Raw genomic sequence first — 27,431 nt, 5'->3', positions numbered from 1 at the left:
ACACCCAAAGAGCAGTCACGTGAGGTGAGAGGGGGGGGAAAATCTTTTTTGTTAACAATAAGGGGGTGGGGGGGGACTTAAAGCTGTGCGTGTGTATTCTGTGCATCTCCCTCTCTCCCCTCCTCCCCACACCCTTTTAAAATGTAAACACATAGAATCTGTGGTCAAGCCCACAAGAATGAAACAAACCCAATTCATATAAACAGGACCTGGGGATGAAACTCTTTCTTGAATTATTATTTGCGCATTCCTTGCCATACATACATTTTCTATATATTGTACATTAAACCTCTTTAAATGATGTACTGTACGTGTTTCTCTCTCCTCCCACCATCTGTGCTTTACACTAGAAAATTACAACCCTTTAGTAATTCTTTAAACAAATCTGTAAGCTTATTAACATGGAGACAGGGAGGATTTCAATAGAGGTTTCTCTCTCTCTCTCTCCGCCCACACTCCACACCCACCCGCTCCCTCCCCACAATTCGCTCTTCCAAAAATAAAAGGCTAACCTTCTTTACATCCTTATAAAAAGAAATAATTTGTTCTTCAAGCACTGACATTGGGGACAATTTAATTTGCCGGTCACACTTTTTGAACTTTTTATTGTTTGTTTTGTAGGGAGAAGGGGCAGGACTGGGGGTCACTCTGTGACATGAAATTGCTCCCCACCAGAAGTCAGAATACAAGCCAGTCAGTCAGCCAGTCGCAATTGCAAAGTGAACTCACTATTCTGCTGGTTACACACTTGGGGCAGGAACTAACTGAATGCACTGGAGTTTATCTGCTTTGGTTTCTCTTCAACGCCTCCCTTCCCCTCCGCCTGTGGCCCAACCACAGAGGACCCGACAACCAACCGCGGACTCTCTCTGCTCAGCAATCTGAGGCTTGCACAAAGGGCAGGATCAGTTGGCCGTTCATTCCCTTTCTCTCAAATTAGGTCCTCGTTGAACTACTCAAACAGTGACTTTCACTGCTGTGTATAACGGAGATCAAGCCGTTCAATATTATCATCTCCTCTCCTAATCAGGACAAGAGATCAAGGAGAACAACCAACTCTTTTTTGGGGAACATTCAAGTGTCAGTTGTGCTCCACAAGCCAGTTGTTAGGTCTGCACCACCACCCTCCCGCTAAAGATCACACACCACCCCCACCCCTAAATTTGGAGAACAAAAGAAAATTGAATTATTTTCAATGACATCTCCAACAAGAAGGTTTGGGAGTCAGAAAGTCAGCCCAGGTGAAATTCATGAGATCCCAAAGGGAAGGTCCCCTAAGGTAGTGCCATGTTAGTCGGTAGTGCATTCGGTTCGAGCTACTCAAAGCTGAACAGAATTGTGCACAATTTCCCTGTCAGCTACGCACTGGACACACAGACACACACACAACTGATCACCCGCTCCGCAACAATCGCTCACCAAGTTAGTGAAATCTTTCTTTTTTCTAAAAATTATAAATGCACTTTCACAGCAGGTAAACGCAAGCCTGCGTGCGTGGCTTTTAATGATATATTTTTTTAATTGAAAAAAATATCCTTAGTAATTAATGCAGGCTTCAGAACAAATTACTGTCTTTTTTTAAAATGTAAAAAAAACACACGTTTTTTAACTTGTATTCAGCACTTTTTTGTTGCAACAGTTTGACCAGAGGTTTCAGGATAAATTAGTGAAAGACAGATTACAAATACCAGACCTGACGACTGGCGTGTAGTGCGGACACGGGTACCAGACCTGTGTGGCAGACAAAGGGACCAAGGCATCCAGACAGAGTTTATCGTAAAGACCATCACAACACCAGCACAAAGAGGTACCTGCGTTCGCCTCGTACAGCCTGGAGCACCGCTCACTTGCCTTGTGCTGTCATTCACTAATCTCTTGTCTCGTTCTCCCTTTTCTCTCTAACCGAGCCTTGAAGCTAAATGATTGGACTATTTGTACCGGGCATTCGGTGTAGAGAGGACCCTTCGACCGGGCATATGGTCGTTGGAAAAACATTTTAAAAACAAAAACAAAAATGTACCAGAAACACGGACAGACCAGGGGAATAGGGAATAGTAGTCTGGGTACCGGCCTATTCCCCTCCAAAGTTAAATAAAGGTCAGTAAAGGTGGACATTGTAAGGTGTAGTGGCCTCTTGAACTTTAGTGGCATTTCCTGCTGAGTAAATGTCAGTCTCTCAATAAGTGTTCATAAGTGAGGTTCGTTTCAGTGAACTAAATAGTCGATGTTTTGTCAACTCCATCTGTGATTTTTTAAAGAAAAAGAGAGGGAGGTTTTAGTGGAACATTTGTTTTTACTTTATCAGGAAGCCCTAAAAGAGGAAAATGGTACAGAGAGAAAATAATAATCCTTGAATTTTATATCACGCCTTACCAGGGATCCAAAATATATGGTCAATTCACTTTGCAATATATTCTATGAAGTGCTGTGAGATGCTATATTAAAGGCGTTGTATCAAATGCAAGGATTATTATTATTATTATTAGATAGAGCGACAGGCCAAGAGAGAGGAAGAATGGGGTTGGGGGATGCCAAGGGAGAGGAAGAGAGAGAGAAGTAGGGAGAGAAGGAGGGAGGGAGAGAGCGAGCAAGCGAAAGCCGAGAGAGCAGGTAGAAGAGAATAAATACATGGAGGAGTTTGTTTAGTTAGGTTTAGTTGCCAGACTTCACTGACTCACCTCCTAAGGCGTGCTCCGTCATACTGAGACACAGTGACTCCAGCCTGGTGTTAATCTCAGGCTCTGTGACTGGAACCTGGCATTCTGTGAACACAGCACGGAAACAAACTCTCAGTGCACACAGTAAACTCCCCTCATCCGTCCCACCTCCCTCTGTACAGACACAATATCTTACAGTGGTAAAATAAAAGAGGATATGCATATCTGCAGGCTTCCGACAGGGCAAGTAGGAGTAAATTGGTATAAATGCGGTCACTGGAAGAGTTTAGTGGGAACATTGGAAATTTTTCATTATGAGGATTAGAATATGAAATGGTTTGGACTAAATGTCAAATGTAAAGGTAATGACCCCCAATCTCTTGCACTCCCTGCCTCAATCCCTCCAGTTCTCTCCCTCTCTTCTCATCTTCAAATCATACTTGAAGACTTTCCTCTTCGACTGTATCTTCGGCCACCCTCTCTGCCCTTCACCCCTCCTGATCCCAACTCCCAGCTAAGGTCCAAATCCCCGTCTGTCCAGTGCCTTGGGACGTCCTCCCATCGTGTGAAAGTCACACGTGTTGTTTTGGTGTTGTGTATGTGAAGATGATGTAGAGAGAGAGGTACAAACCTGACTGTTGGAACATCAGGATGGCTTGTGGTGAGGTGTGCACAGGGAGAGAGTGAGTGCGATGCACACAGCTGCGGCTCTGACTCGGCATGCTGTTACTGCCTCCTGGGTTAGCAAACCACAGGTTCTGGCGCAAGAGAAAGCGGGTTACTTCAATGCAATGCTGCTTTGACTAAATAGTTCATCAGACAAATTAAACAGTACCCCACTTCCCCTCCTTTCACGTCAAGAGGACGTCTCAAAGCGCACGTCACAAGATTTTACTGTAAAGTGGAATGACTGTAGTTTTGTAGTTGAAAACGATAACAACAATTTGCATTTACACTGCACTCCTCACACGGGGTATGTCCCAGAGCGCTTGACAGTGGCGGATCATGAGCCGGGGAGAGGTGTCGTTGAAGAGGAAGATCTTCAGGCACGACCTGAAGATGGGGAAGGAGGGGGCAAGGTGGAGGGATAAAAGAAGTGGCATCCAATATGAGCACCCTCAAAGAATAATGAAGCGAGTGACCAATTTTATTGGGGGAATTCTTGGCCATAGCGTTAGCATCGACCTGAACAGGTTCAACCTCTCATCCGAAGGATGGCACCACCAACATTGCAATGCTCATCAACACTGTACTAACACACGCACCGGCCGGCCCCCGCACACCGACCGACCGGCCGGCCCCCGCACACCGACCCGCCGGCCGGCCCCCGCACACCGACCCGCCGGCCGGCCCCCGCACACCGACCCGCCGGCCGGCCCCCGCACACCGACCCGCCGGCCGGCCCCCGCACACCGACCCGCCGGCCGGCCCCCGCACACCGACCCGCCGGCCGGCCCCCGCACACCGACCCGCTGGCCCCCGCACACCGACCGACCCACCGGCCGGCCCCCGCACACCGACCCACCGGCCGGCCCCCGCACACCGACCCACCGGCCGGCCCCCGCACACTAACCTGCCGGCCTTGGCTTGTGAGAGGATTGAGTGAATGTCGTGGTGAGACACTGAGACCACCAGCAGCAGCGCTGGGGGAGGTGCCGATCAGCCCCATGCGGCCAGCAGACAGAACCCGAGGGGGGATCGGGAACGGCCGCTGGCCTCGCCGCCCGAGTCCCCCACCCACAGAACCCGCTGTGGGCAGGGAGTTGGACTGACCAAAAGCCCAGCTGTGAAGAGGCAAGGAGACAAAGCACATGGAAACCATTACACACATGTTCAACGCAGAGAGAGCGAGAGTGACAAAATGACAACTCGTGACATTTATACAACATCTTTCAAGTCAGGAGGACGTCCCAAGGAGCTGGACAGTCAGGGGTTTGGACCTGAACTAGGGATTGGGATCAGGAGGGGTGGAGGGCAGGGAGGGTGGGGTTAGGAGGGTGATCAAGGCGCGGTGGAAGAGGAGAGACTCGTGTCAAGTTAACATTCACCAACACTGGGGTACCCTAACACCAGCACACACAAGGAATAAGTTGACGGTTAACACATATTGATCGCCCCCCCCCCCAACCTAGACACTGTAAATAATAGACCACTGGCAAGGTTAAGGTAGTAATTGATTCTAGAGTTCTGCTAATGTTCATAAAAATTTCTCAAGTGGTTTAAACAATGGTTAATCATTGCCAGCGATTGTCCTAAATATAGTAACAACCTGTGGCATTCACTCACCTTGACTGCTCTGGTAATGATATGGGTGCGACTGGGCCTGTGGGTTCCCAGCTGAAACTTGGCATACACAAAGTCCTAGAGTGGTGTAACAGCACAAAGTGGCACTTACTGGAGGTGCCAGCATTGATGTAAGAGCACTTTGTGTCCAACTGTGTGGAAGTGTTGGCTTGGCAATGGTTAACACTGCACATTCCACCCTCACCCCCTCCTTTTCCTCATCTACACGCTCCCTCTCAGTGATGACATCCGCAGACACGGGGTGAACTGCCAATCTATTTCTCCTCTCCAGCTGCGACTCCCAGTCCGCTGATGTCCCGTCAGCTTGTCTGTCAGACATCAAGGCCTGGATGAGCGCAAACTTCCTGCAGCTGAACTTCGACCAGACAAACCATACTCCTTGGCTTCCGCAACGTGTTCTCTCCTGTAGTTCTGACCTCCTTACCCCCCAGCCTTTCCCTAAGACTATTAAAGCTGTACGTAACCCGGGGGTCAGATTCAACTACCAGCTGTCCTTCCCCTCCACGTCTTGTCCCTGACTAGGAACTCTTTCCTGCACCTTGTTGTTTTAAAGTTTAAATTCATTACTAAACGTAGCTGAGCATACCTGAAATAAACTTGGTTCTTCCTTGGTCTCTCTTTCTCCTCCCCTCCCCACCCCCACAGTTTGTTTGCAACTCAAGTCTCTTCTCACCTTCCCCACACCATGAACGAAAATAGAACCAAGGCTGTGGGAGTATGTAAAGCACATTCTCACAGCAGCTAAAACAGATTAACAACCAAATTTTTCAGCTGCCCTTGTACATTCAAATTGTAACCATTCCTCGGTCAAAATCTGCCCCATTAAAATCGACCCGTGCCCAATATTTAACAACAACTGACATATACACAGCGCCTTTCACGCTGGGAAGACACCCAAGACAGTCAGGAATTTGGACCCGAGCTGGGGGTTGTGATCAGGAGGGGTGGAGGGCATGGGTAGGACGGTGAATGAAGGCGCAGTCGAAGAGGAGGGTCTTGAGACGGGCCTTGAAGGAGGTAAGGGAGTGAGCGAGGCGGAGGGACTGTAGGATGGAGTTCCAAAAGATGGGAGCAGAGAGGCTGAAGGCCCGACTGCCGATGGTGGGCCAGGCTGGGAGGGGGACATGGTTTAGGGGAAGTAAGGGGGGGTAATGCATGAATACTCACCTTCTCTGTTGGCGGACACCAGGCATCTCTAGGAGGGACTTCCTGGGGAAAGACCTCAATAGCTTAAAGACCTGCTGCTTCCAGGAGAATAACCTTTTCTTCTGCGTTTCAGTGAAAGCCTGCAACCATAGAATGCGAGCCACACGCAGTGTTTAGTGCAAGGTGAGCCACAGCAACGTTCAAAGTAACAGCACGGACAGTGAGCAAGGCAAACCTTTAGGAAAGATTCTGCAGGGGAAGTGTAACATCTAATTGCAAGGGCAAGCTTGAGAAAGCAGGCAGTTTTGCCCACAAAATATACAGTCAATTCACTTCACAGTATATTCTATGAAACGCTTTAAGACGTCTTGAAGACGTGATAATTTTAGTGCCATTTTAATTCTGTGGTGATGTTATTACCCACCTCATGAGTCAGGCACTTCTCTAGCAGCTGCAAGTAAGAGCTTATATTTTCTTCATCTGGTCTGGACACCAGCAGCTGAGTGCAAACTGGGAGATAAAGAACGGGTGGCAGGTTAGTGCAATCAATGATTCATTCTTAAAACCCACTTTGAGCTCACAGCTTAAGCAGATTATTTCAGTGCATTGCTGGGGAGGGGGGAAGAGGAGAAAGCACTGCATTTTTAGAGGCACAGAGAGAGGAAATAGGGCAGGTAATTGGAGTTGAGGTACAGATCAGCACAGGAACAGGCTTGAGGGGCTGAATAGTCTCTGCATGTTCCTATGTGCGTCAGTGTGTATTTTGAGCCAAAGTCGCTCACAAAATATACAGTCAAATTCACTTTACAGTATATTCTGTGATGTGTTTTGAGACACCTCAAAGACATAATAAGGCTCTAAATTAAATGCAAGGATTATTATTATTTTTATTTATTATTAAGTCCCAACATGGGGTTTGACCTACTGTGCTAAATAGACTCACTCAGCCCTGCTGTCATACACACTGACCTTTGCCCATGACTCTGGTGAACTGTCCAGCGATGTCTCCTTCAGGCACAGGAGCTGCTGCCGACTCCCCATCACAGGGCGAGGCGTGCGAAATCTGAAAGCCCTTCTCACCAGGGGCTTTGTTAGTTCGGGTGTCCCCACTCAGCTCCCCGGCACTGGGGGAAGATTTGCTGAGGTCAGGGTTTAGGGCCTCCCTGGGGGCTCTCTGAAGGCTGTAAGCTTTGATAGGGGTGATCACTATCTGCTGTAGCTCCTGGAGAGCGTTCCGTAGGTTTCCCCCCTCGAGAATGTCCTGTTCAGGGTAAGGACAGGTATTAAAATAGTAATCCTTTTCAGTTTCATGCCGTTCAAGGTCAGACCAAAACGTCTCTACAGGACTTCACAGCTAATTGCTGTCAAATCACTATATTTGGGAAAACAGCATAATTTACGCACATCAAGTTCCCCACGAACAGCAATGAATAAGTGTTTTGGGATCTTTTATGTCCACTTCAACAGGCAGACAAGACCTTAGCTTATATTCCCAATTCAAAAGATATACAAAGGGTAGTGGAAATCTGGAACTCTCTCTCTCTCTCTCAAAAGGCTGAGGATTATGGCTGGATCAATTCCCATTGTCCAGACTTAGGTGGACAGATGTTTGTTAGGTCAGTGTATCAAGGGATACGGGGCAAAGACGGGTAATTGGAGTTGAGGTACAGATCAGCCATGGTCAGATTTAAATGGCAGAACAGGCTCAAGGGGCTGAATAGGCTCCTCCGGTTCCTATGCTCCATTGCATTGACACATGGCCCAAAACATGACCCACACAGTATCTCAAACTATGGTACCAACCAGAAGATCTTTAATGGGTCTGTTCAAATCCTGAACATCGATTTCTATGAATGGACAAAGATCAATTCCATACAGACTCCATGATCAGTTGCTTTTCCAGTGGTCACTAGGACAACAGGAATTCAGCTCACCTTTTCCAGGGATTTCAACACGCCTTGTCGCTCGCGTAGCTTCTGAATGCTCAGGGCGATTTTGTGCCGGGCCCCTTTTGTGACCTTCTGTAGGCAAATCAAAGATGTTAAAGGAGAAGGTAAGCGGGAATGGCTCCTTTCTGTTCATTCAGTCCTATCACAAGGTCAAAAGCTCCTTATCCACCACATCTCACTCTTTTCTCCCCTCTCTCTAACAAATAAAGTTACAGACCTGACACTCCAGCTGTTGTTCTGTCAGTGTCATCATCTCCTCGTAAGTTAGCTGAGAAAAGAGCGATGCATACTTGTGTAGCCGAAGACTTTTCAACCAAGTGGGAACATCTGGGGGGAAAGAGATTAATAACTGGATCAATGACAGAAATGGAGCGCACCAGTCTGCCCACAAAACACAGTCACCACACTTTACAATATCGTGTGAAGCGCTTTGAGACATCTTGAAGACATGATAAGGCACTATATCAAACTCAAGGATTAATATTATAATATATTATAACAGCAGTGTCCCACAAACAGTCATGCATTGAGTGAACAAATTATTACTTTTATTTATAGAGGAATTATTTATTACCCCCAGAACAGCAATCCGCCAATCGACTAACAACCAGGTTTCTACTTGTGCTAGGTAAACAGAGGCGTGTGGAGTAAAGATGTAATTCCTGATGTCGATATGATAAGCAGCTATAAAAATGAAAGTGCCTTCCTCCATTTCTCCAGTTACAAACCAGCTTCCGTGCGGCTGCAATTTACACCATTCATAAAATGAGGATTAGTTTAACAGCTAAATGTTAAAATAAACGCGTTTATTGGAACAGTCAAAGTTCTCAGTAACTGGGGCATGTAGCCCTTATCTCACATTGCACGGTAATTATCAGCTCCATGGATCAGATTCGATTCTGAGCTCTCGCAGTGCAGGATGCAAAAGAATAAATGCCTGACGGTCAATGTGAACAGGCACCCAATTCACTGCTTATAGGAGAGATTTTTCCAACAGAAATATGATATTTAGGAAGAAATCAATTTTGTGTTCTGTGTACCCATTGTCTAACAGATGATGTAGGTCGATTGTGTCTATAACCAATTACTCATTTTTACGCAAATGTCAACCCGCTTTGCTGTGACTCATGGATTCAGACTTCCCCACAAGATTGGATGGAACGAAGCTGAATGGAAAATAGACACATTCGGCTATATCAAAAAGCGCTATGTCAAAGGCAAGGATTATTACAACTATTCAGTTCCCAAATGTTTGTCTAATTCCATTTTAAAAGGAAACAGAGTTTTAGTCCGACAATTTAAAACTGTCGATTTGAGTCTAACTTGTTCAAGGGCTTTGTTTAGAAGGGAAGCAGAGAACTTCAAACAAGGTCTTCTTATTGCATGAAACACTTCAGACTTGAGTTTCCATTACTGGCAAATGTTAGCCATACAAGTGAAGTCACACTTCAAGGGATGATAGCTTTCATTCTGAGCTGCCACTTAATGCTTTGGAGAGATTATTCACGGACACATATATGATCCAAGCCTATTGTCAACACATTATAGAAACTAACGTTGTCAACAAGGAGTAAATGAACAATCCCTCAAGAGATTTTACCAGTTATTAAACAAAACTTCCATTTTATAGCCCTCATCATGTTAAACTGCTGAGAAAGTGAATGACCAATGAAGAGGGAGGATTGTTGGCTTGAGCAACCACGATATGGGACAAAGGCAGGTAATTGGTGTTGAGGTACAGATCAGTCATGATCTAATAGAATGGAGGAACAGGCTTGAAGGTCTGAATGGCCTCCTCTTGTTCCTATGTTCCTAGTTCCCTTCACAACAGCTTCACTGAATTTGTTTAATTGACAGCTAAACGGGATCTCGGTTTAATGTCTTAAGATGAAACATTTGACAATACAGACTGTGTATTTTGTGGGCGAAATCCAACAACAACTTGCTCACACAGGGCGTCTCAAGAGACAGGAATAATACTGACTGAGCCAGGTTGACCACTGCCTCAAAAAGCGGTGGGTGGGGATTGTGGTGTACAGGCCAGGGCAATGCAGGGTAAGGGTCTGTCTTACCTTTCATTCCACTGCCGTCCTCGTGAAAGGTATTGCGGCTGGAGCCCTGCTCGTCTGTCTGCTCGCTGCCCCCACTCCCCGAGGAGGCGATGCTGCTCTGGGGCGACAGCGGGGCGTGGTCTGCGGGGACGTACACCGTCCTGGAGCGCAGATCATCTGGTGACATCCACTCGCTGATCAGGGACTGGCTGGGCATACTGATTGGCGGGGTGAGCGATACAGAGCGCTTCAGGGGGCTGTGTTGGGTTTGGCCTGGCAGAACTGCAACTGGAAACAAATAACTTTTGTGTTGAAATAGTCACAAACAAATTTAATAATAATAATCCTGGCATTTGATATAGTGCCTCATCACGTCTTTGAGACGTCTGTCTCAAAGTGCTTCACAGGCTTTACTGTAAAGTGTACTGACTACCCATTTTGAGGGTGAAATATGACAGCCAATTGCGCACAGCAGTGTCCCACAAACAGTAGATTGAGTGACCTTTTTTTTATTTTAAGTCGCTATTATCCCCAGAAAAGCGATCCGTCAATCAACTAACAACTGGGTTCCTACTTACTGCTAGGCAAACAGAGGCGCGTGGCGTAAGGAAACTTGCCTAAAGTTTCGCTCTGTCCTGGGAGATTAACCCTAGGTCCTCTCGCTTACGATGCGAGTGCTTTAACCACTGAGCTACAGGACTCCACAGTCCCATACAAGTCAGGGCACTGGTGGGGGTGGGGAGCGAGAAAGGAAAAAAAAGACGAGAATAAACTTAAAGATCACGTGATTCACCCCGCTCCAATTCTGTTAAGAAACATGTGTGATGGCGATGGGGACGAGAGCCCACGATAATCTCAATCAGTCAGATATATTTCTCAAACATAGATGCAGTTTTCACAATGTTTGGAAACGGGGTGGGGGGGGGCTGGAAAACCTTGTGTGAAAAGGGAATTGGTGAGCGGAGGTAGGGAAGAGGAAGAGTAGAAACTTAGAGAATATTTCCGAGGTGTACTCTTCTCAGGAAGTGCAAACAAACAACAACAACAAATTGCATTTGTGTAGTGCCTTTCATGTCAGGAGAACATCCCAACGCACTGGACAGTCAGGGATCCACACCCGAGCTGGAGGTTGGGATCAGGAGGGGTGGAGGGCAGGCAGGTTAGGAGGGTGACCGAAGGCACGGTCTAACTTACACCTACAGATGCCTGTAATTGTCAGCCAGGGCACCGGAATTGGATCCTGGGATCTTTAATGTCCACCTGAATAGGTGGATGGGATTAATGCAGCCCACCACCCCTCCACCTGAGTCAGCACATATCAACTTTCCTGGTGTGCGTACATACTTCTCAGCCCACCTTCCATAGCAGGTTATCTATCCAGCAGGCCCATTGGGGAAAGCCCACATGCACAGTTAATAATTTTAAAAAAAGAGATTAACCGACTGAAAGTTTCCTTCGGAAAACCTTTCCAAAATCTACACAGCAACCAAAAATAGAATCCTCAACCAAATATTTTCCATTACTGAAAGTGCCCAGCTATGTGCATTACGTATCTTCCTCCCTCCCCTTTCGTGGAGGTAGCAGAAGAACAGAGAAGATTATAGAGTGATGTAGTGAAGGCATAACTGAACGCACTAGTTTTAAGGCCAAACCGGACACATTTCCTGTCTATGGGTAAAATTCTGTGGATTTTAAGCCACAGACAATCCAAGTTATGTGAGGTATGCAACTGCACAGCCAAGATAAACTGGTCACCAGAAATTAGAGTTAGAATAAAAACAGATGAATCAATGCAGTACTAACTTGGTGGGTAGAAAGTGCAGCATCACTTCAAGAATCAAGTTGAGGAAATTGGGTGGAAACAACAGTAAAATGATACAATCCCACCATTTGACCTGAAGCATTTAACAACATATCCCTGGAGTTTCTCCTGGTATTCGAGCCAACAATCATCCCTATTCATTGGTCATTCACTCCAGAATTAGGTAAGCAGGATGCGTTCCTCTAGGGAGAGAGTGCGCATTCCATTCCAACAATCTATCTCTGGGATTTCCACATGTAGGCGGGATGCATGGAATTCTCATTTGGGATTGAAGACTCTTGGTGATGGGTTTTCGCCTGTGTCAGACACCGTGCTGACCAAAAAAAATACCTCAAAGCAATGCAATGGAATTTCACCATGGAGTAATGGGAGAAGAATTTATCTATGACATTTTCTGAAATTCAGATCGTTTCTGCCTGCTGCTTTCTCTCCCCCAACACAACCCACCCAACCACATATATTTGAAAAGAGCGAGAATGTCCAACTGAAATTTCCTTGATACCCTCATGCACACCTTTTCCTTGTGAAAAGCAGCTTTGGCAGACACTGCAGTTTCACCCTCCCTCCATCCAACCCTCCCCCACCCACCCACACCCCTCTTCTGGACGTAGAAAGTAGTAGGAAGAGGGTCCTACTGAAGGGGTGAGAATAACTGATTGAAACAGCGGTCAGAAAAATGTCCCAGGCAGATGTTATATAATAATAGAAAACATGTGTAGTTTAAAAAGCTAGAGAGAACACGGAGTACTCAGCCCCAAGCCATGGCGTCAGCCTATATATAGAATGGAACAAAAATGCCTCAAGCCAGTATAAAGCTACAGCTGTTTTTCTCCTCTGCACACAGTCAATTAAAACCTTAGATCAGTGGCATTCTGTGAATGAAACGCACATGAAACTAATTGACATAAATGACAACTTCCAACAAGCTGTAGTCAGAGCTCAGGATGACGAAGCTCAGGGAAAAGACATTGGGTTTGATAAGAGAACTGCAGAATGTTACAACGCAGACACACACGCACGTGAAGCCATCAATTCCTTTCTAATGTTTTTACTTGTCACACAAGACAGACACCTAAATCTAATCCCATTCCCTTGCTCGCCTCCACAGCTTTCAGTATTGCTCCTTTTCAAACATTCATTCAATTCCCTTGTAAAGATCTCTGGGATCTGCTGCCAACGATGATTTGAGAATTCCAACGTTCCAACCACACACGGTTACTGTCAATTTCTGCATTCTCCTAACCGCCAACCAGCGCAAACAAACTATTTACCTCACCATAACCCTGACTCCTCAAGCCTCTCATAATGTTAGGGCTTGGTCGTACAGAAGATTAGAAGAATAATAATCCTTGCATTTGATATAGTGCCTTATCACATTGTTGCGACGTCTCAAAGCGCTTCACAGAATACATTGTAAAGTATATATTCTGTGGGCGAAATGCAGCAGCCAATTGCGCACAGCAGTATCCCACAAACAGTCGGGAATTGAGTGAACAAATAATTTATTTATTAATTAAGGGATTTTTACCCTCAGAAAAGTGATCGGTCAATCGACTAACAACTGGGTTCCTACTTACTGCTGTGTAAACCGAAGCGCGTGTGTGGAGTAAAGAAACCTGCCTGAGGTTTCACGACCCGACCGGGAATCAAACCCAGGTCCTCTTGTTTGTGAAGTGAGCACTTTATTGACATCTACGGGTTTAAAGATGTTTCCTAGTGAGTGAAAAGTGAGTAGGGCTGAACTATCACACAGCAGCTAATGTGACAGAGAATTTCAGACAAATCACCTTCCATAAAGAGAAATATTCTCTAATCTCCCTCCCATTCCATTTTGCTTTGTGACAATCTCTTATTAAATTCAGACCCAAAGCCAGCCGGCCCTTACCTGTGCTTGTGTTGCTGCCCACGCTGTTCATGGCAGACGGCACAGACACTGACGTGTGCAGTGGCAAGTGGCCGTTCTCACAGGACGTGGGCTTGTCATGCCAGGAGGGCACCGTGACATACATGCCACAGTCCGCTCGGTTCTGCCACTCATTCAGCTTGTCCTCCACATTCTGCCGCTGGTTGTGGTTGTAAACGCCAGCGTACACAGAGTCTGCCCGGCTAGCGCTCTGAGAGCTGTAGTTACTTGACATGCGCTCCTCCAAGTGAGTCAACCACAAGGCCATGGAGCTCCGATCCTCTAGCGAGGTGGCCGGGTGGATCAGTGCATAAGACAGCAGCTGTCGGCTCTCCTCTATGAACAGGTTACTGTCGATGGAATAGGACAGGACTTTCTGCAGCAGCTTCATGTACTCGGACTTTGCCTCCACGTTTCCTGGCTGGAGCAGAGGCAGGTGTGACAGCAGCTGCAGAACAACCTGTTCCTTCGGTTCCTGATGCCAATGACTGACAAATGCTGGAAAAAAAACCAAAGTGTTTCAAAACAATGTTTTTTTCTTTTAAAAAATTTTTTTCGTCAAGTTAAAATGTCCCAAAGCATTTCACAATAATTGCAATCAAGTTGTAACAACAACAACTTGCATTTACACAGTGCCCCTCATGCAGGGCAGCGGCTGTGGGAGGAGTAGGTGACCGTAGGCATGGTCAAAGAAGAAGGTCTTCAGGCACGACCTGAAGATGGGGAAGGAGGGAGCAAGGCAGAGGGATAAGGCCTTTTGTTTTCAATAACAGATGCTTGAAGACAGAATCTTTTTTGCAGCTTTCCACTACACTAGTCATTTCCATCCCCAGCACCCATAGGCTGTGAATTTGAAACGGAGCACAGAAATGAAATTGTGAAACAATCAAAGTTAGCGTGAGCTTTGAAGCTGGACTGTAATTCCATTCAGGATCATTCCGCCGGAATCAAGAAATTCACTTTTCAAAAAAGGCAATGTAAATCAGGTCACACAAACAAAACGCGTAGTTCTGTGGGAGATTTTAAAATAAATTCTCTCCCCAAATATCCAGCCTAATCACACAAGTGTTTCCAAACATTACAACAAGCCAGTCAAGGTCAGAACATTCACATTGACAACAGCAAGGCACGGACTGAAACACAGTTGAACTCTTACAACTGTGAGGGTCCAACATTTTGTAATACAACTAATTGAGAGGGGACAAGCAGGTTCCTACTTTCTGCTAGGTAAACAGAGATGTGTGTGTGTGTATAATAAGGAAACCTGCCTAGGATTTCGCGTCTGGGAATTGAACCCAGGGCCTCTCACTTGCGAGGCGAGCATGCTAACCAATACATTACAGGACTCCACAAGGAGTGGAGAGAGCGAGCACAAACATTGGCTCAATGGGACGAATGTCCACTCATAAAGCGATATTTATGATCAAATGAAAGCCTCCAGTCATCAACACCTATTGCCATCTCCAGCCCTCATGAAAAATGAGAGGCTGCGGAGTTCAACACCGAGAAGAAACAAGCTTCTCCCCCATGGGTGATTCCCCAGAGGTGGGTGGAAGCATCAGGAGTACAAACAAAAGGAAAATCCCAGACGGTACCACTGGCGAATCAGACAGGCAGTGAGGAGAGAATGTGACTTTCCCCCCTGTAGCAAAACCAACCACAGGCCTTACCGAATGGGGATCAAAGGGGACTGGGGTGGCCTGTAAACCAACACTTTGAATACGAACAGCAATTCAGGAGTTCCATGTAAATGTGAGGGCCTGGCTCAGGAAGGCAGCGAATTGTGAAAACAGTATTTAAACTCACTGAGTCACACACCCCGAGGGAGTAAGACAAAAATAGCTGAGCTTTGAAGCATCGATGGCACAGGCGTACGTAGGGGTTAGGAAACAATTACAATTCACTGAGCACCTTTCAGAAGGCTGTTCCAGCAAATTATGCTTCAAAGGTAAAGATAATGGTTTTGAAAAGAGATTACAATAGACTATTTGGGGATCTGGAAACGAGAGTGACACACAATTGTACTTGAAAAGATAAGGATAATTGGTTTCAAAAAGATTATTCTGGGATCTCAGATGTGACATAAATAAAATCGCTGAGCAGTATTTATAGAATCAAATCATAGGATTTGACTGCAATGAAGGCAGCCATTCAGCTCACAATGCCTGAACTCTGAAACAGTGATCCATTTCATACCACTACTCTGCCCTTTAACCCATTACACTTTTACATTTTTCTTTATCATTTAATAGTACAATTCCTTTTAAAAATGGAATTATGCTTCAACCACATTTTGGGGATTTCCACTCTTCTTCTATCCCTCCACCTTGGCCCTCCCTTCCCCATCTTTCAGATCACGCCTGAAGACCTTCCTTTTCAGTCATGCCTACGGTAACCTCCCCCTCCCCCAGCTTGGTGTCGTCCTCCGCCACCGTCAAGCGTTCTGGGACGCTACCCTGTGCGAGGGGCGCAAGTTGTTGTGAAGAAAAAATAATCTCATCTCTTGTTTGCATTTTTAAAAATCTTAAATTTGGTTACTAACTCTGGTTTGTATGATTTCTTTCCCCATAACTTTTCCTTTGGAGAAAACACAGTTGATTTGAGGTAAGGACAAATGATGGCTAATGTTCCTCGACTCCCCCCACCTCTTCTTTGCTTAAACTGGGTTGGAATGTTGTGAGTCTGGAAGCTTTTCAGTAACTTCCCTCAACAACCTTTCTTTACGCATTCATTCCATATTATAACAGTATAGAATGTAGTTGTAACATGGTCCTGCAGTATAATAATAATCCTCGCATTTCATATAGCACCTCATCACACCTTCAAGACATCTCAAAGGGCTTCACAGAATACACTGTAAAGTGAATTGACGGTATATTTTGTGGGCGAAACACAGCAGCCAATAGCGCACAGCAGCGTCCCACAAACAGTCGTAATCCTTGCACTTGATATACCACCTCATCATGTCTTCGATACTTGAAGTGCGGTACACTTCTCGCACGCAAGTCCTCCTTGTAGTCTAACAACCGCAAGAAATGGTTTCCTGTGCACTAACCATCAGTTATTGTCTAACAGCATATTATAACATGGGACCTGATTTTATGTATCCAAAATGACTATGTTATAACAGGGATCTGACTGCATATGAGCTAAGATATTGGAAGTGGGGGGAAGGGACTCTTTAATTGTTGCTGCTGTCTGTGAGACAACAGGCAAAACATCTCCACTCAGATGGGTTGATAGTCGAAGTGCAGGACCATTGAAGGCCATGCAGCAATCAGGAAGAAACAAATCTTTTAAAAACAAAAGTGAAAACCACAACCGCGCACCAAGCCAGCGCTGTTTCCCATCGTGGGGCAAAAACAATCTAAAAATTCCATCAACTGCTTTTTTATCTCACTCTCTCTCTGCCTCCTACACACAGCATAACACATTCCCGGAAGGCAGGGAAAAAATAACATATTAAAATCTCCATTACATTACGGTTCATTAAAGTGCATTTTAGAAAGCATGGCGAATTAAAACACTAGAGATAAACCGGGGAGCAAGGTTAAGCATGGAATTATTTATTTATTTAATTGCACTGGTTTACAACTAACTCGTGGCCATACTTATCTTATATTTATCCCTATTACCTTTTGAAGACAATTCTCAAAAGAGAAAAATAGTCCTGTAGGCTAATGGTTAGAGCGCTTGACTTGCAAGCAAGAGGACCCGAGTTCGATTCCCGGGCAGGACAGGGTGAAACGTTGGGTAAGTTTGTCTTTTCCGACAGTTATGTTGAATTAAAAGAAGTTTAAGCTCTCCCTTTATCCTGTCCTCTTAAGCATCGCCCACATCACACACACTACTCCCTGGCCCCCAGGACAGGGAAGCGATCTGCTGTCCAGCTGGATGCCTGAAATGTGCAAAAGGTCCAGAGTGACTCAATCGGAGTCTGCACCACCCTCTCCCCAGGGAAAGGCTGAGCCTCTACGCCATAAACAGACTATTGCAATCTGTTGCACTTTTTCAAAGGCGTCCTGTAGTTTAGTAGTTAGAGCATTCGCCTCAAAAACGAGAGGACCCGGGTTCGATTATAGGGCAGGGTGAAAATGTTAGGCAAGTTTCCTCATACACAGTGTCCCAGAAACCGTCGTGGTTTCAGTGACCAAATTATTATTATTTGAAGGGATTATTACTCCTGGAAAAGCAATCCACCAATTGACTAACAAGCAGGTTCCTACTTTAGCGCGCGTGCAAAAGAGAGAGCGCTCGAAAGAAAGCGCGCGCGAGAGAAAGAAAGAGCGCGCGCGAGAGAAAGAAAGAGCGCGCGCGAGACAAAGAAAGAGCGCGCGCGAGAGAAAGAAAGAGCGCGCGCGAGAGAAAGAAAGAGCGCGCGCGAGAGAAAGAAAGAGCGCGCGCGAGAGAAAGAAAGAGCGCGCGCGAGAGAAAGAAAGAGCGCGCGCGAGAGAAAGAAAGAGCGCGCGCGAAAGAGAGCGAACGCGAGAGAGAGCGAGCGCACACGAGAGAGTGTGTGTGAAAAAGTATGAGACCTAGCGAGTTGCTCACCGGGGTCATTGGCCTCTCCCTCCAATATGTGGATCTCAGTGCAGTTGGCCAGTGAGTGTTCCAGGCAGATCTGAAGGAAGCGAGCCTGTGTCCGACTGACCCTCTTGAGCAGAGACAGGAGAGCCACCGTCTGCTCGCATTCGTTCCAGCCTTTGAACCACCCGGCCAGCACGCCAACCTGATCCCGAAACATCATGATCCCGCAGACCTGCACAATTGTCTTTCCTTTCCTCTGTCGCCTCCAACGCAGACAACAGGGAGGACGTCACATGTTTTCAGTCTGCAGCCGCGAACGTGATTTGGGTGCAGTATTTCTCGCCTCTCGGTCAGAACATTATTTGAGGACCCGCGAGTAGCTTCTCCACCTCTTAATGCCACCCGAAACACAGTAGAATCAACCAGCTCATCAGGATCACAGCAAACAATCGCAGAAACAATTCCGGGCTAATCCAGTCAGAAAATCCCTCGAAGCATCGTCACACGTACTTTTCTTCAGGTTTTACGTGCTTACTGTTAAAAACAAAAAGACGGATAAATACACAACACCACATTGTCAAAAGTGACAGCCTGACTCAGTTTATGGCACTCACTTGCCTCTGGGTCAGAAGGTCCATTTGAACAGAGAGACGTGGAGTTCTGTAGAGTATTGGTTAGAGCATTCGCCTCACAAGCGAGAGGACCGGGGTTCGATTCCCGAGCAAGTTTCCTTACTCCTTACTTCCTTACCCCATACGCCTGTTTACCTAGCAGTAAGTAGGAACCTGGTTGTTAAGTCGATTGGCGGATCTCTTTCCAGGGGTAATAATCCCTTCAAGAAATAAAATAATAATACGGTCACTCAATTCACAACTGTGTGAGATATTGTTATACGCAATTAGCTGCCGGGTTTCACCCCACAAAATATACAGTTACTACACTTGTAGTGCCTACGGTTAGCGCCTTGGGATATCCTCCCGATGTGAAAGGCTCTACACAAATGTAATTTTGTTGTTGTTCTGGTACACTTTACAGCGTATCCTGTGAAGAGCTTTGAGATGTCTTGAAAACACAATAAGGCGCTATATCGAATGCAAGGATTATTATTATTATCATCATCATGTGCTGAAAGACTATTTTAATTAAGTTGACAGTTCATCCTCTAAACTTTCAGCACTTACAACATTAACAGTATCTGACAATAACTATATATGAGCCACACCCACACCCGACCCTCATCTGGAGCAGGAGGCAAAGCCAAGAACAAACCATACACCAACACAAAGTGTAATATCACCCGTCAATTACCCACATCTGGCCTGGGTTAGTACGTAAGGATTATGTTGCTGGCACACACTGGACACAGCACGAAACCAACACAAAATTCCACTGCAAACGACTCCAGGGCTTAAAGGGAAAGAGAACTTTTGCTGACCTGAAACCTGACGCTAAAGAAGGTTTTATTTCAGAGCAAGTTTCTGGTGATCGGGGGGGGGGGGGGGGGGGCTTCTATATGAATTTTATACATTATAATAAATAACAGCTGAAACTAGTAACCGTTTCCCACACGTTTCCGACAGTTTTCTGATTGCTATCATCTCTTTCATGGGGCCCATCTCACATTTGCTCACAGTTGGCTACACATGGAGATGGCCTCGGCAGCTTATAGAATCATTTGGCCCATAGTCCATCTTTGAAAGAGCTAAGCAACTAGTCCCACTCCCCCGCTTTTACCCCATAGGCCTGCACATTTTTTCCTTTTCAAGTCCCTATCCAATTCCCCTTTGAAAGATACTATCGAGTCTATTGCCGACACCCTTTCAGGTAGCATTATCCAGACCACAACAAACCACAACACACAAAAAAAAGTCTCCTCATCTTCCCTCTGGTTCTTTTCCTCATCCTCATTTTCAAGGCCATCCATCAAGGCCTTGCCCCTCCTACCTCTCTGACCTCCTACCAACCTGCCCGCTCCCACCATTCAGCGGGCTCCAACTTGCTCCTTGTCTCCTGCCCGACCATCGGTGGCCAGGCTTTCAGCCTCTCTACCCCCACACTCTGGAACTCCATCCCACAGTCCCTTCGCCTCGCTTCCTTTCTTGCCTCCTTCAAGGCCGATCTCAAGACCCTCCTCTTCGATCATGCCTTCAGTTGCCCTTCCACCTCTCTGCCTTCCCTCACCCCTATACCACCCCTCCCCCATGCTCAGGTCCTGACCCGACTGTCCAGCGCCTTGGGATGTCCTCCTGATGTGAAGGGCGCTCTATGAATGTAATTTTGTTGTTGTTTTGCAAATTATCTTAAATCTGTGTCCTCTGGGTAATTGTAGTTGAGATACAGATCGGGCGTAATCTAATAGAATGGTGGGACAGGCTCGGGGGGCTGAATGGCCTACTTCTGTTCCTATGTCAACCATTCTGCCCCGCTCTCTGGAACTCCATTCCTCCTCGACTCCCACCCCCAGCTCGGGTGCCCAGACACCACAGTGAAGCACTACAAGCGAATTGTACAGTGCGAGCACAAGTGACCCTGGCTTACAAGCGTAGGGGAAGGGAGTAATGTCTTATCTTCAATTTATGAAATATGCAAGTAAGCAGACAGTTGTAATCGTTCTGACTAAATATAATAATATGGTCATTCAATCCACAACTGTGGGCTTCACATAGTTAATAATTTTACAAGGTGTTCAACGATGGAATGCCTCAGACCTAACTGTACATTTTAGCATCAGAAACCAGAGTATTTTTGTGGACCATTTAATTCAGTCTGTTCATTTTAATTGACCGAGCCGTAAGCAAGAACCTGGTTGTTAATTGCTTGGTGGATCACTTTCTGGTTATAATTCCCTCAAATAATAATAACACTAATAATAATATGGTCATTCAATCCACAACTGTGAGCACTGTTGTGCATGTTGTGCCCACAAAATATCCAGTCAGTTCACTTTACAATATATTCTGCAAAGACATGATAAGGTGCTATATGAAATGTAAGGATTATTATAGCACAGGTGGCTACATAACTGTCAATTCTAAAAACAAGAGAGAAAAGCAGGATAAAGATTGATGGACAATAAATGAGGAAAAATAGTCACCTGACCACAGAGTGAAGTCTGTAAAAGTTACACAGCCCTAAAGACAGATGCTCTATTGTATTATTTTTTTCTCTCAGGTGGAGGAGAGCGAGAGGGAGAGCATCCAACACACAAACAAACCAGCCTTCAATATGAGAGAAAATTTTCAAATTGCTAACTTCTCTGGAGATGATAAACCATCAGCAAGTGATAAAACAGGCATCAAAACGCAGACACCTCATATTTATAGGCTCAGCGAAATTGTGAAAATATTTCCCCATTGAATAAATAGAACCTGTGGCTATTATTATAAGCGACTGACTGACTAACTGTGGTTTGTAAGCCGGCATTGTTGCTCACTTATTAAGCTCGGAAGTAACCAAAAACACAGAACAGATACAAAAAACTACAAATGCCAGGCTTTGGGATAATAATAATAATAATAATAATTGAAGGATGATGAATGGATGGATACCACTGTTTTAGAGCTCAAAAATATACAGACAAATAGCATATTTTTAAAAAGAAAAAGGTACAGTATGATGTAAAACTGATCCCAGAACAGTATTTGATGAACTTGGTTCACCACAGCGCTTTAAATCTTTCACAATGGACATTCTTATTTATTACAGTATTCATCCTCTCCTGGAGATTTTCAGGATGTCTGATTCTAGAAACTCCTATCCTTTACACACACAAACAACACAGACGCACACAACATTTTTAAAATATGAACATTTGAGTAAAAGAGAAAAGCCTCTGTAAAGAATTATTTTATAAGTCACAAATACTATTTTTTCTTAAAATAATGCAAATTTAACCTCAACAGCAATAGCAAGGGGCACACAATGAAACATCTATAGATCTGTGATGATGATAATAATCCTTGCATTTGATATTGCGCTTTTCACGCCTTCTCGACGTCCCAAAGCGCTTCACAGAACTCACTGTAAAGTGAATTGACTGTAAATTTGTGGGCGAATGCGGCAGCCAATTGCGCACAGCAATGTCCCACAAACAGTCGTAGATTGAAAATGACCAATTTATTATTGGTTTTGGTTTTGAGGGATTATTATTAGGCTCTGTGTGGAGTAAGGAAACTTGCCCAAGGTTTCGCCCTCTACCTGGAATCGAACTCAGGTCTCTTCGCTTGCAAAGCGAGTGCTCAACCACTGAGCTACAGGACTCCAATAATAACCCTTGCATTTGATATAGCCCCATATAACATCTTCAAGACGTCTCAAAGCGTGATCAAGGGAGAGAAATAAAATTTAAGCAATGGATGGGAGGGATCGTATTCAAGAATTTCTAGGTTATTTATTTAAAAATATTTTAAAAGCATTAAAAATAACATGTTAACAACAATAACCTTGCGCAATATATAGCACCCCTCACGCAGGGCAGTGTTCCAGAGCGCTCAGTCACCACACAATACAGTCAATTAACTTTACAGTATATCGTCTGAAGCTCTTTGAGACGTCTCGAGGACGTGATAAAGCACTATCAAATGCCACAATGATTATTATTATTATTTGTCTCCTAACAAACAATGGCTTTTCTCTCCCTCCTGGTTTCTTCTGCTGTGAATTTTCAGTCTCCTTCTCTTTCCCACCCCACAGGCCGGGCGGCAGCCCCCGCGGGCGGGCCGGTAGCCCCCACGGGCGGGCTGGGCGGCAGCCCCCGCGGGCGGGCCGGCCGGGCGGCAGCCCCCGCGGGCGGGCCGGTAGCCCCCACGGGCGGGCTGGGCGGCAGCCCCGCGGCGGGCCGGCCGGCCCCCGCGGGCGGGCCGGCCGGGCGGCAGCCCCCGCCCCCCCCCGGCCGGCCAGCCCCCGCGGCGGGCCGGTAGCCCCCACGGGCGGGCCGGGCGGCAGCCCCCGCGGGCGGGCCGGCCGGGCGGCAGCCCCACGGGCGGGCCGGTAGCCCCACGGGCGGGCTGGGCGGCAGCCCCGCGGGCCCGGGCGGCAGCCCCCGCGGGCGGCGGCGGCAGCCCCCGCGGGCGGGCCGGCCGGGCGGCAGCCCCCGCGGGCGGGCCGGGCGGCAGCCCCCGCGGGCGGGCCGGTAGCCCCCACGGGCGGGCTGGGCGGCAGCCCCCGCGGGCGGGCCGGGCGGCAGTAGGAATCCGGTTGTTACTCGATTGGTGGATCACTTTCTGGGGGTAATAATCCCTCAAATATAATAGTAATTTGGTCACTCAATCCATGATAAAGTGTTGGACTCTGCCGTGTTTTACCCACAATATACACAGTCACTACACTTTACAGTGTCTCCTGTGAAGCGCTTTGAGACGTCTCAACGATGTGATGAGGCGCCGGGTCAAATACCAGTATTATTATTATTGTTGAGCGAGTCAGCCGGCATCTGTGGAGAGTGGAAAGTCAGTCAACATTGCAGGTATTTTGCGTTTTGTTACCATTATTATTAATAATTGCCGCCCTCGCTCCCTCTCCTCACACAGGGCCGGCAATAGCCTCCCCACCCGCCCACCCAGGGCCAAGTGAAGTGAAGTGATGGAGGAGGAAGAGAGGAGAGGCCGCGACCCCAAACCCCAGACTCACTCACTCACACACAGAGAAAAAAAACACCTCAACTTCTCAAATCAAAAAAACACACAAACCTGACTCCCAATCGCCACCAAAACGATCCCATTCGACAGCCCGGGCCTAATTTCCCCTCAGAAACGCCGTCCTCGCGGGGCCCCGGCCTCTCCTGTGGCCGCCTCTCCCTCACGGACACTTTTTTTCTCTGATCTTCTCCTTCTTCACCTGGAAACCGCGCAACATGGAGGCGGGAGGCGGCGCGCGGCGCGGCGGGGAGAGGAGGAAGGGGGAGGGGGGTAACCGCCGCCCGCGTACGTCAGTACGTGCATGAGTCACGCTGACGTACGGAGCCGTCCCTCTTCCCGCCCTTTTCGTCCGCCTCAAAGGCGTATGTGCGTTCCTGCGTCAAGCTGACGTGCTAGGCGCTCGCTCTCTTGCCGCCCTTTTGCACCACTCAGTGCGCGCCTGCGTCACGCTGACGTACTGACGTAGAGCCCGCGCTCTCGCTTCCTCTAGTTGTCGTGACGCTGATTGGTTCCTTTGTCTGCTCTCCCCGCCCCCTACCTGTCAATCAAAGCGGCAGCGGGTCAGACCAGGCCGGAAGTATGGGACGGAGTCCAGCGGAAAGGATGCCGGGAGTTGTAATAATAATAATAATAATAATCCTCGCATTTGATAGAGCGCTTTTCACGTCTTCTCGACGTCTCAAAGCGCTTCACAGAAGACACTGTAAAGTGAATTGACTGTATATTTGTGGGCGAACGCGGCAGCCAATTGCGCACAGCAATGTCCCACAAACAGTCGTGGATTGAAAATGACCAATTTTTATTATTGTTTTTGGTTTTGGAGGATTATTATTTGGCTCTGTGTGGGGTAAGGAAACTTGCCCGAGGTTTCGCCCTCTGCCTGGGATTGAACTCAGGTCTCTCGCTTGCAAAGCGAGTGCTCTAACCACTGAGCCTCAGGACTCCACAAAGTTCTCTCTCTGCTGCCGATCCCATCAATGGGGGATCATCGGGAATCCTGTACATCTGGACACAGGTCTATATCTCCACGTGTATTAAAGAGTTTCACTCACAAAACACAGTCACTACACTTTACAGTGTTTCCCCGTGAAGCGCTTTGAGACATCTCAACGACGTGATGAGGCGCCGTAACAACAACAACAATATCCCTTGTGTTTGGCCCCAGCGCCTTGTCACGTCTCCGAGACATCTCAAAGCGCTTCACACAAATTTCGCGTAAAGCGCAGTGACTGTGTGTCTTGTGGCCAAGATGCGGCAGCCAAGCGCGTCCAGTGACGTCCGTCCCCACACACACAGTCGTGGATTGAGTGACTGCATTTTTTAAATATATATATATCAAATACAAGGATTATTATTATTATAAACACTTCTAATGTTTAACCATCAGTATAAAGGCAGCCCCTCTGCGTTGGCACTGCTCATTACAATAATAATCATTCCAACAATTGGTACAATGTCTTTCATGTCAAGAGGATGTCTCGGAGGTTCACAGAGCGTCAGCCTGGACTGGGACTTCCCAAAGAGCCCACAGCTGGGGCATGGGGGGGGGGGCATGAACCCACAATTTTCATGGCTTGTGTCATGACCCTGTAACTCTCACAGGTTTTGGTCAGAGGAACTAGAGAAATTCTGGACCTGAGAGATGTTGATAAAACGATGGAACGTTACACAGCACATTCACAACAGTAAATTTCTCCTCACAGAACTGGGTGTGTTAGAAATAGCCTTCGAGAGATTATTCAGGTTGACAGAGAGATGGGTGTAACCCTTCAGATCCCATAATCGCTTGGAGACAGAAACATGCTCTCCTACCTGTCACGTGGGAGGACAGGGCTGACAATTTGCGCACAATTTGTAATGCAAACAGCCAAAATAATAATAATCATTATATTGATACAGCGCCTTATCACGTCTTCAAGGCTTGTCAAAGCGCTTCACAGAATACACTGTAAAGTGAATTGACAGTGTATTTTGTGGGTGACGTACAGCAGCCAAATAAAAAAAAAATGATTTTATCTCTGTGATTGTTGGTCAAGACACCGGGAGAGAAACTCCCTTCTGTTTTCTTATAGCGCCACGGGAACTTTAACATCCACCTGAACTGGGTTCTAATTATAATATTATGAGTGAATATTATTAAGGAATATTATTGTTGGTCGATTGGTGGATCGCTTTCTGGGGATAATAATAATCTGGTCACTCAATACACGACTGTTTGTGGGACACTTCTGTGCACAATTGGCTGCCGTGTCTGATCGTCGCAATCCTGCTCCGATGCAGCGAGCCTCAGTGCATCCAACGCAGGAATTAATCTCTTGCTGCCAGAACAACGGTGCCATTTCCTCCATCCATGTATTGTCCCTTGGTGGACAAGCAAATGAATATCCAAGTCTGCGGGTAAAGAACTGCCAACCATTGCAAGTGATACAGTGCCTTATCGTGCTATCTCAAGGCGCCCACAAAACATACAGTCACTACACTATATAGCATATCCTGTGAAGCGCTTTGAGACGTCTCTACGATAAGGCGCTGTGTGAAATACAAGGTGGTTTACGACATTTTGCACCTTGACGGACTCTTTTGACGACACTGTATCAAATGTTTGTTATTTGATACGACACAAAGTTAGATAGGGTTGTAAACAGTGAGAAGGATAGCAGCCGACTGCAGGAAGACATAGACAGAATGCTAAAATGGGCAGACACAGATGAGTTTCAATGTGGAGAAATACGAGGAAATGCATTTTGGTAGAAAGAATGAGGGACAATATAGGCGGTAATACAATCTTAAGGGGGTGAAGGAACAGAGAGACCTGGGGGGCAGGTAACTGAATCCTTGAAGGTGGCAGGACAGGTAGATAACGCTGTAAAAAGGGCATATGGGACACTGGGCTTTATAAATAGGAGCATAGAGTACAAGAGTCAGGAGGTGATGATTAACCTATATAAACACTGGTTAGGCCTAGGTTAGAATACTGCCCCAGTTCTGGGCCCCACACTATAGGAAGGATGTTAAGGCATTGGAAAGGGTACAGAGGAGATTTATGAGGATGGTACCAGGAATGAGGGACCTTGATGATGAGGAAAGGCTGGAGAGGTTAGGATTATTCTCATTGGCGCAGAGAAGGTTACGAGGACCTGATAGAGGTCTTCAAAATCATGAGGGGATTTGATAGATTAGAGAGGGACAAACTGTTACCACTGGTGGGTGTGTCGGTGACTCGAGGCCGATTTGATAACAACTTTTAAAAATGTGGTGGACGGGTATTTGAGGAGGACGGGTTTGCAGGGTTATGGGGTAAGGGCTGGGGAGTGGGACTGACATTACATTGCTCTTCTCAAAGAGCCGGCACAGGCTCAATGGGCCCAATGGCCTCTTTTTGCGCTGTACAATTCTATGATTCTATTACATTTATATAGCATCTTTCACATCGGGA

The 27,431-nt window shown here is 46.5% G+C and overlaps 1 protein-coding gene across 2 annotated transcripts; it reads right to left on the bottom strand.

Moving 5' to 3' along the window:
• Positions 1–1,169: 1,169 nt before the first annotated feature.
• LOC103189218 (protein Smaug homolog 1) lies at positions 1,170–24,204 on the bottom strand. 2 transcript variants are annotated; one of them, XM_007909554.2, is made up of 13 exons: positions 24,047–24,204; positions 18,384–18,893; positions 13,815–14,330; positions 10,129–10,395; positions 8,274–8,383; positions 8,042–8,128; positions 7,077–7,368; positions 6,532–6,617; positions 6,129–6,247; positions 4,231–4,441; positions 3,289–3,415; positions 2,679–2,762; positions 1,170–2,242 (listed from the first exon to the last, which is right to left on the bottom strand). In XM_007909554.2, exons 2-13 carry the CDS (start codon positions 18,577–18,579, stop codon positions 2,214–2,216), a joined length of 2,124 nt encoding a protein of 707 aa, XP_007907745.1. In that variant the 5' UTR covers positions 18,580–18,893; positions 24,047–24,204; the 3' UTR covers positions 1,170–2,213. The 2 variants fall into 2 exon arrangements, with proteins under 2 accessions (XP_007907745.1, XP_007907746.1); XM_007909555.2 differs by lacking the exon at positions 10,129–10,395.
• Between the last annotated feature and the right edge of the window lie 3,227 nt (positions 24,205–27,431).

The sequence above is a fragment of the Callorhinchus milii genome, unplaced genomic scaffold (assembly GCF_018977255.1).
Source record: "Callorhinchus milii isolate IMCB2004 unplaced genomic scaffold, IMCB_Cmil_1.0 Scaffold49, whole genome shotgun sequence".
NCBI lineage: Eukaryota > Metazoa > Chordata > Chondrichthyes > Chimaeriformes > Callorhinchidae > Callorhinchus > Callorhinchus milii.
Note: the sequence above shows the minus strand (reverse complement) of the source record. Positions and strands in the feature narration are given on the sequence as shown.

Bases quoted from the DNA above. Each gene is read 5' to 3' on its own strand.
- LOC103189218 (XM_007909554.2), bottom strand. From the start codon at position 18,579: ATGATGTTTCGGGATCAGGTTGGCGTGCTGGCCGGGTGGTTCAAAGGC. The intron at 14,331-18,383 runs GTGAGCAACTCG...TTTTTTTTCCAG, and splicing joins GGGAGAGGCCAATGACCCCG to CATTTGTCAGTCATTGGCAT. The intron at 6,618-7,076 runs GTCAGTGTGTAT...TTTATCTCCCAG, and splicing joins CACCAGAGTCATGGGCAAAG to TTTGCACTCAGCTGCTGGTG.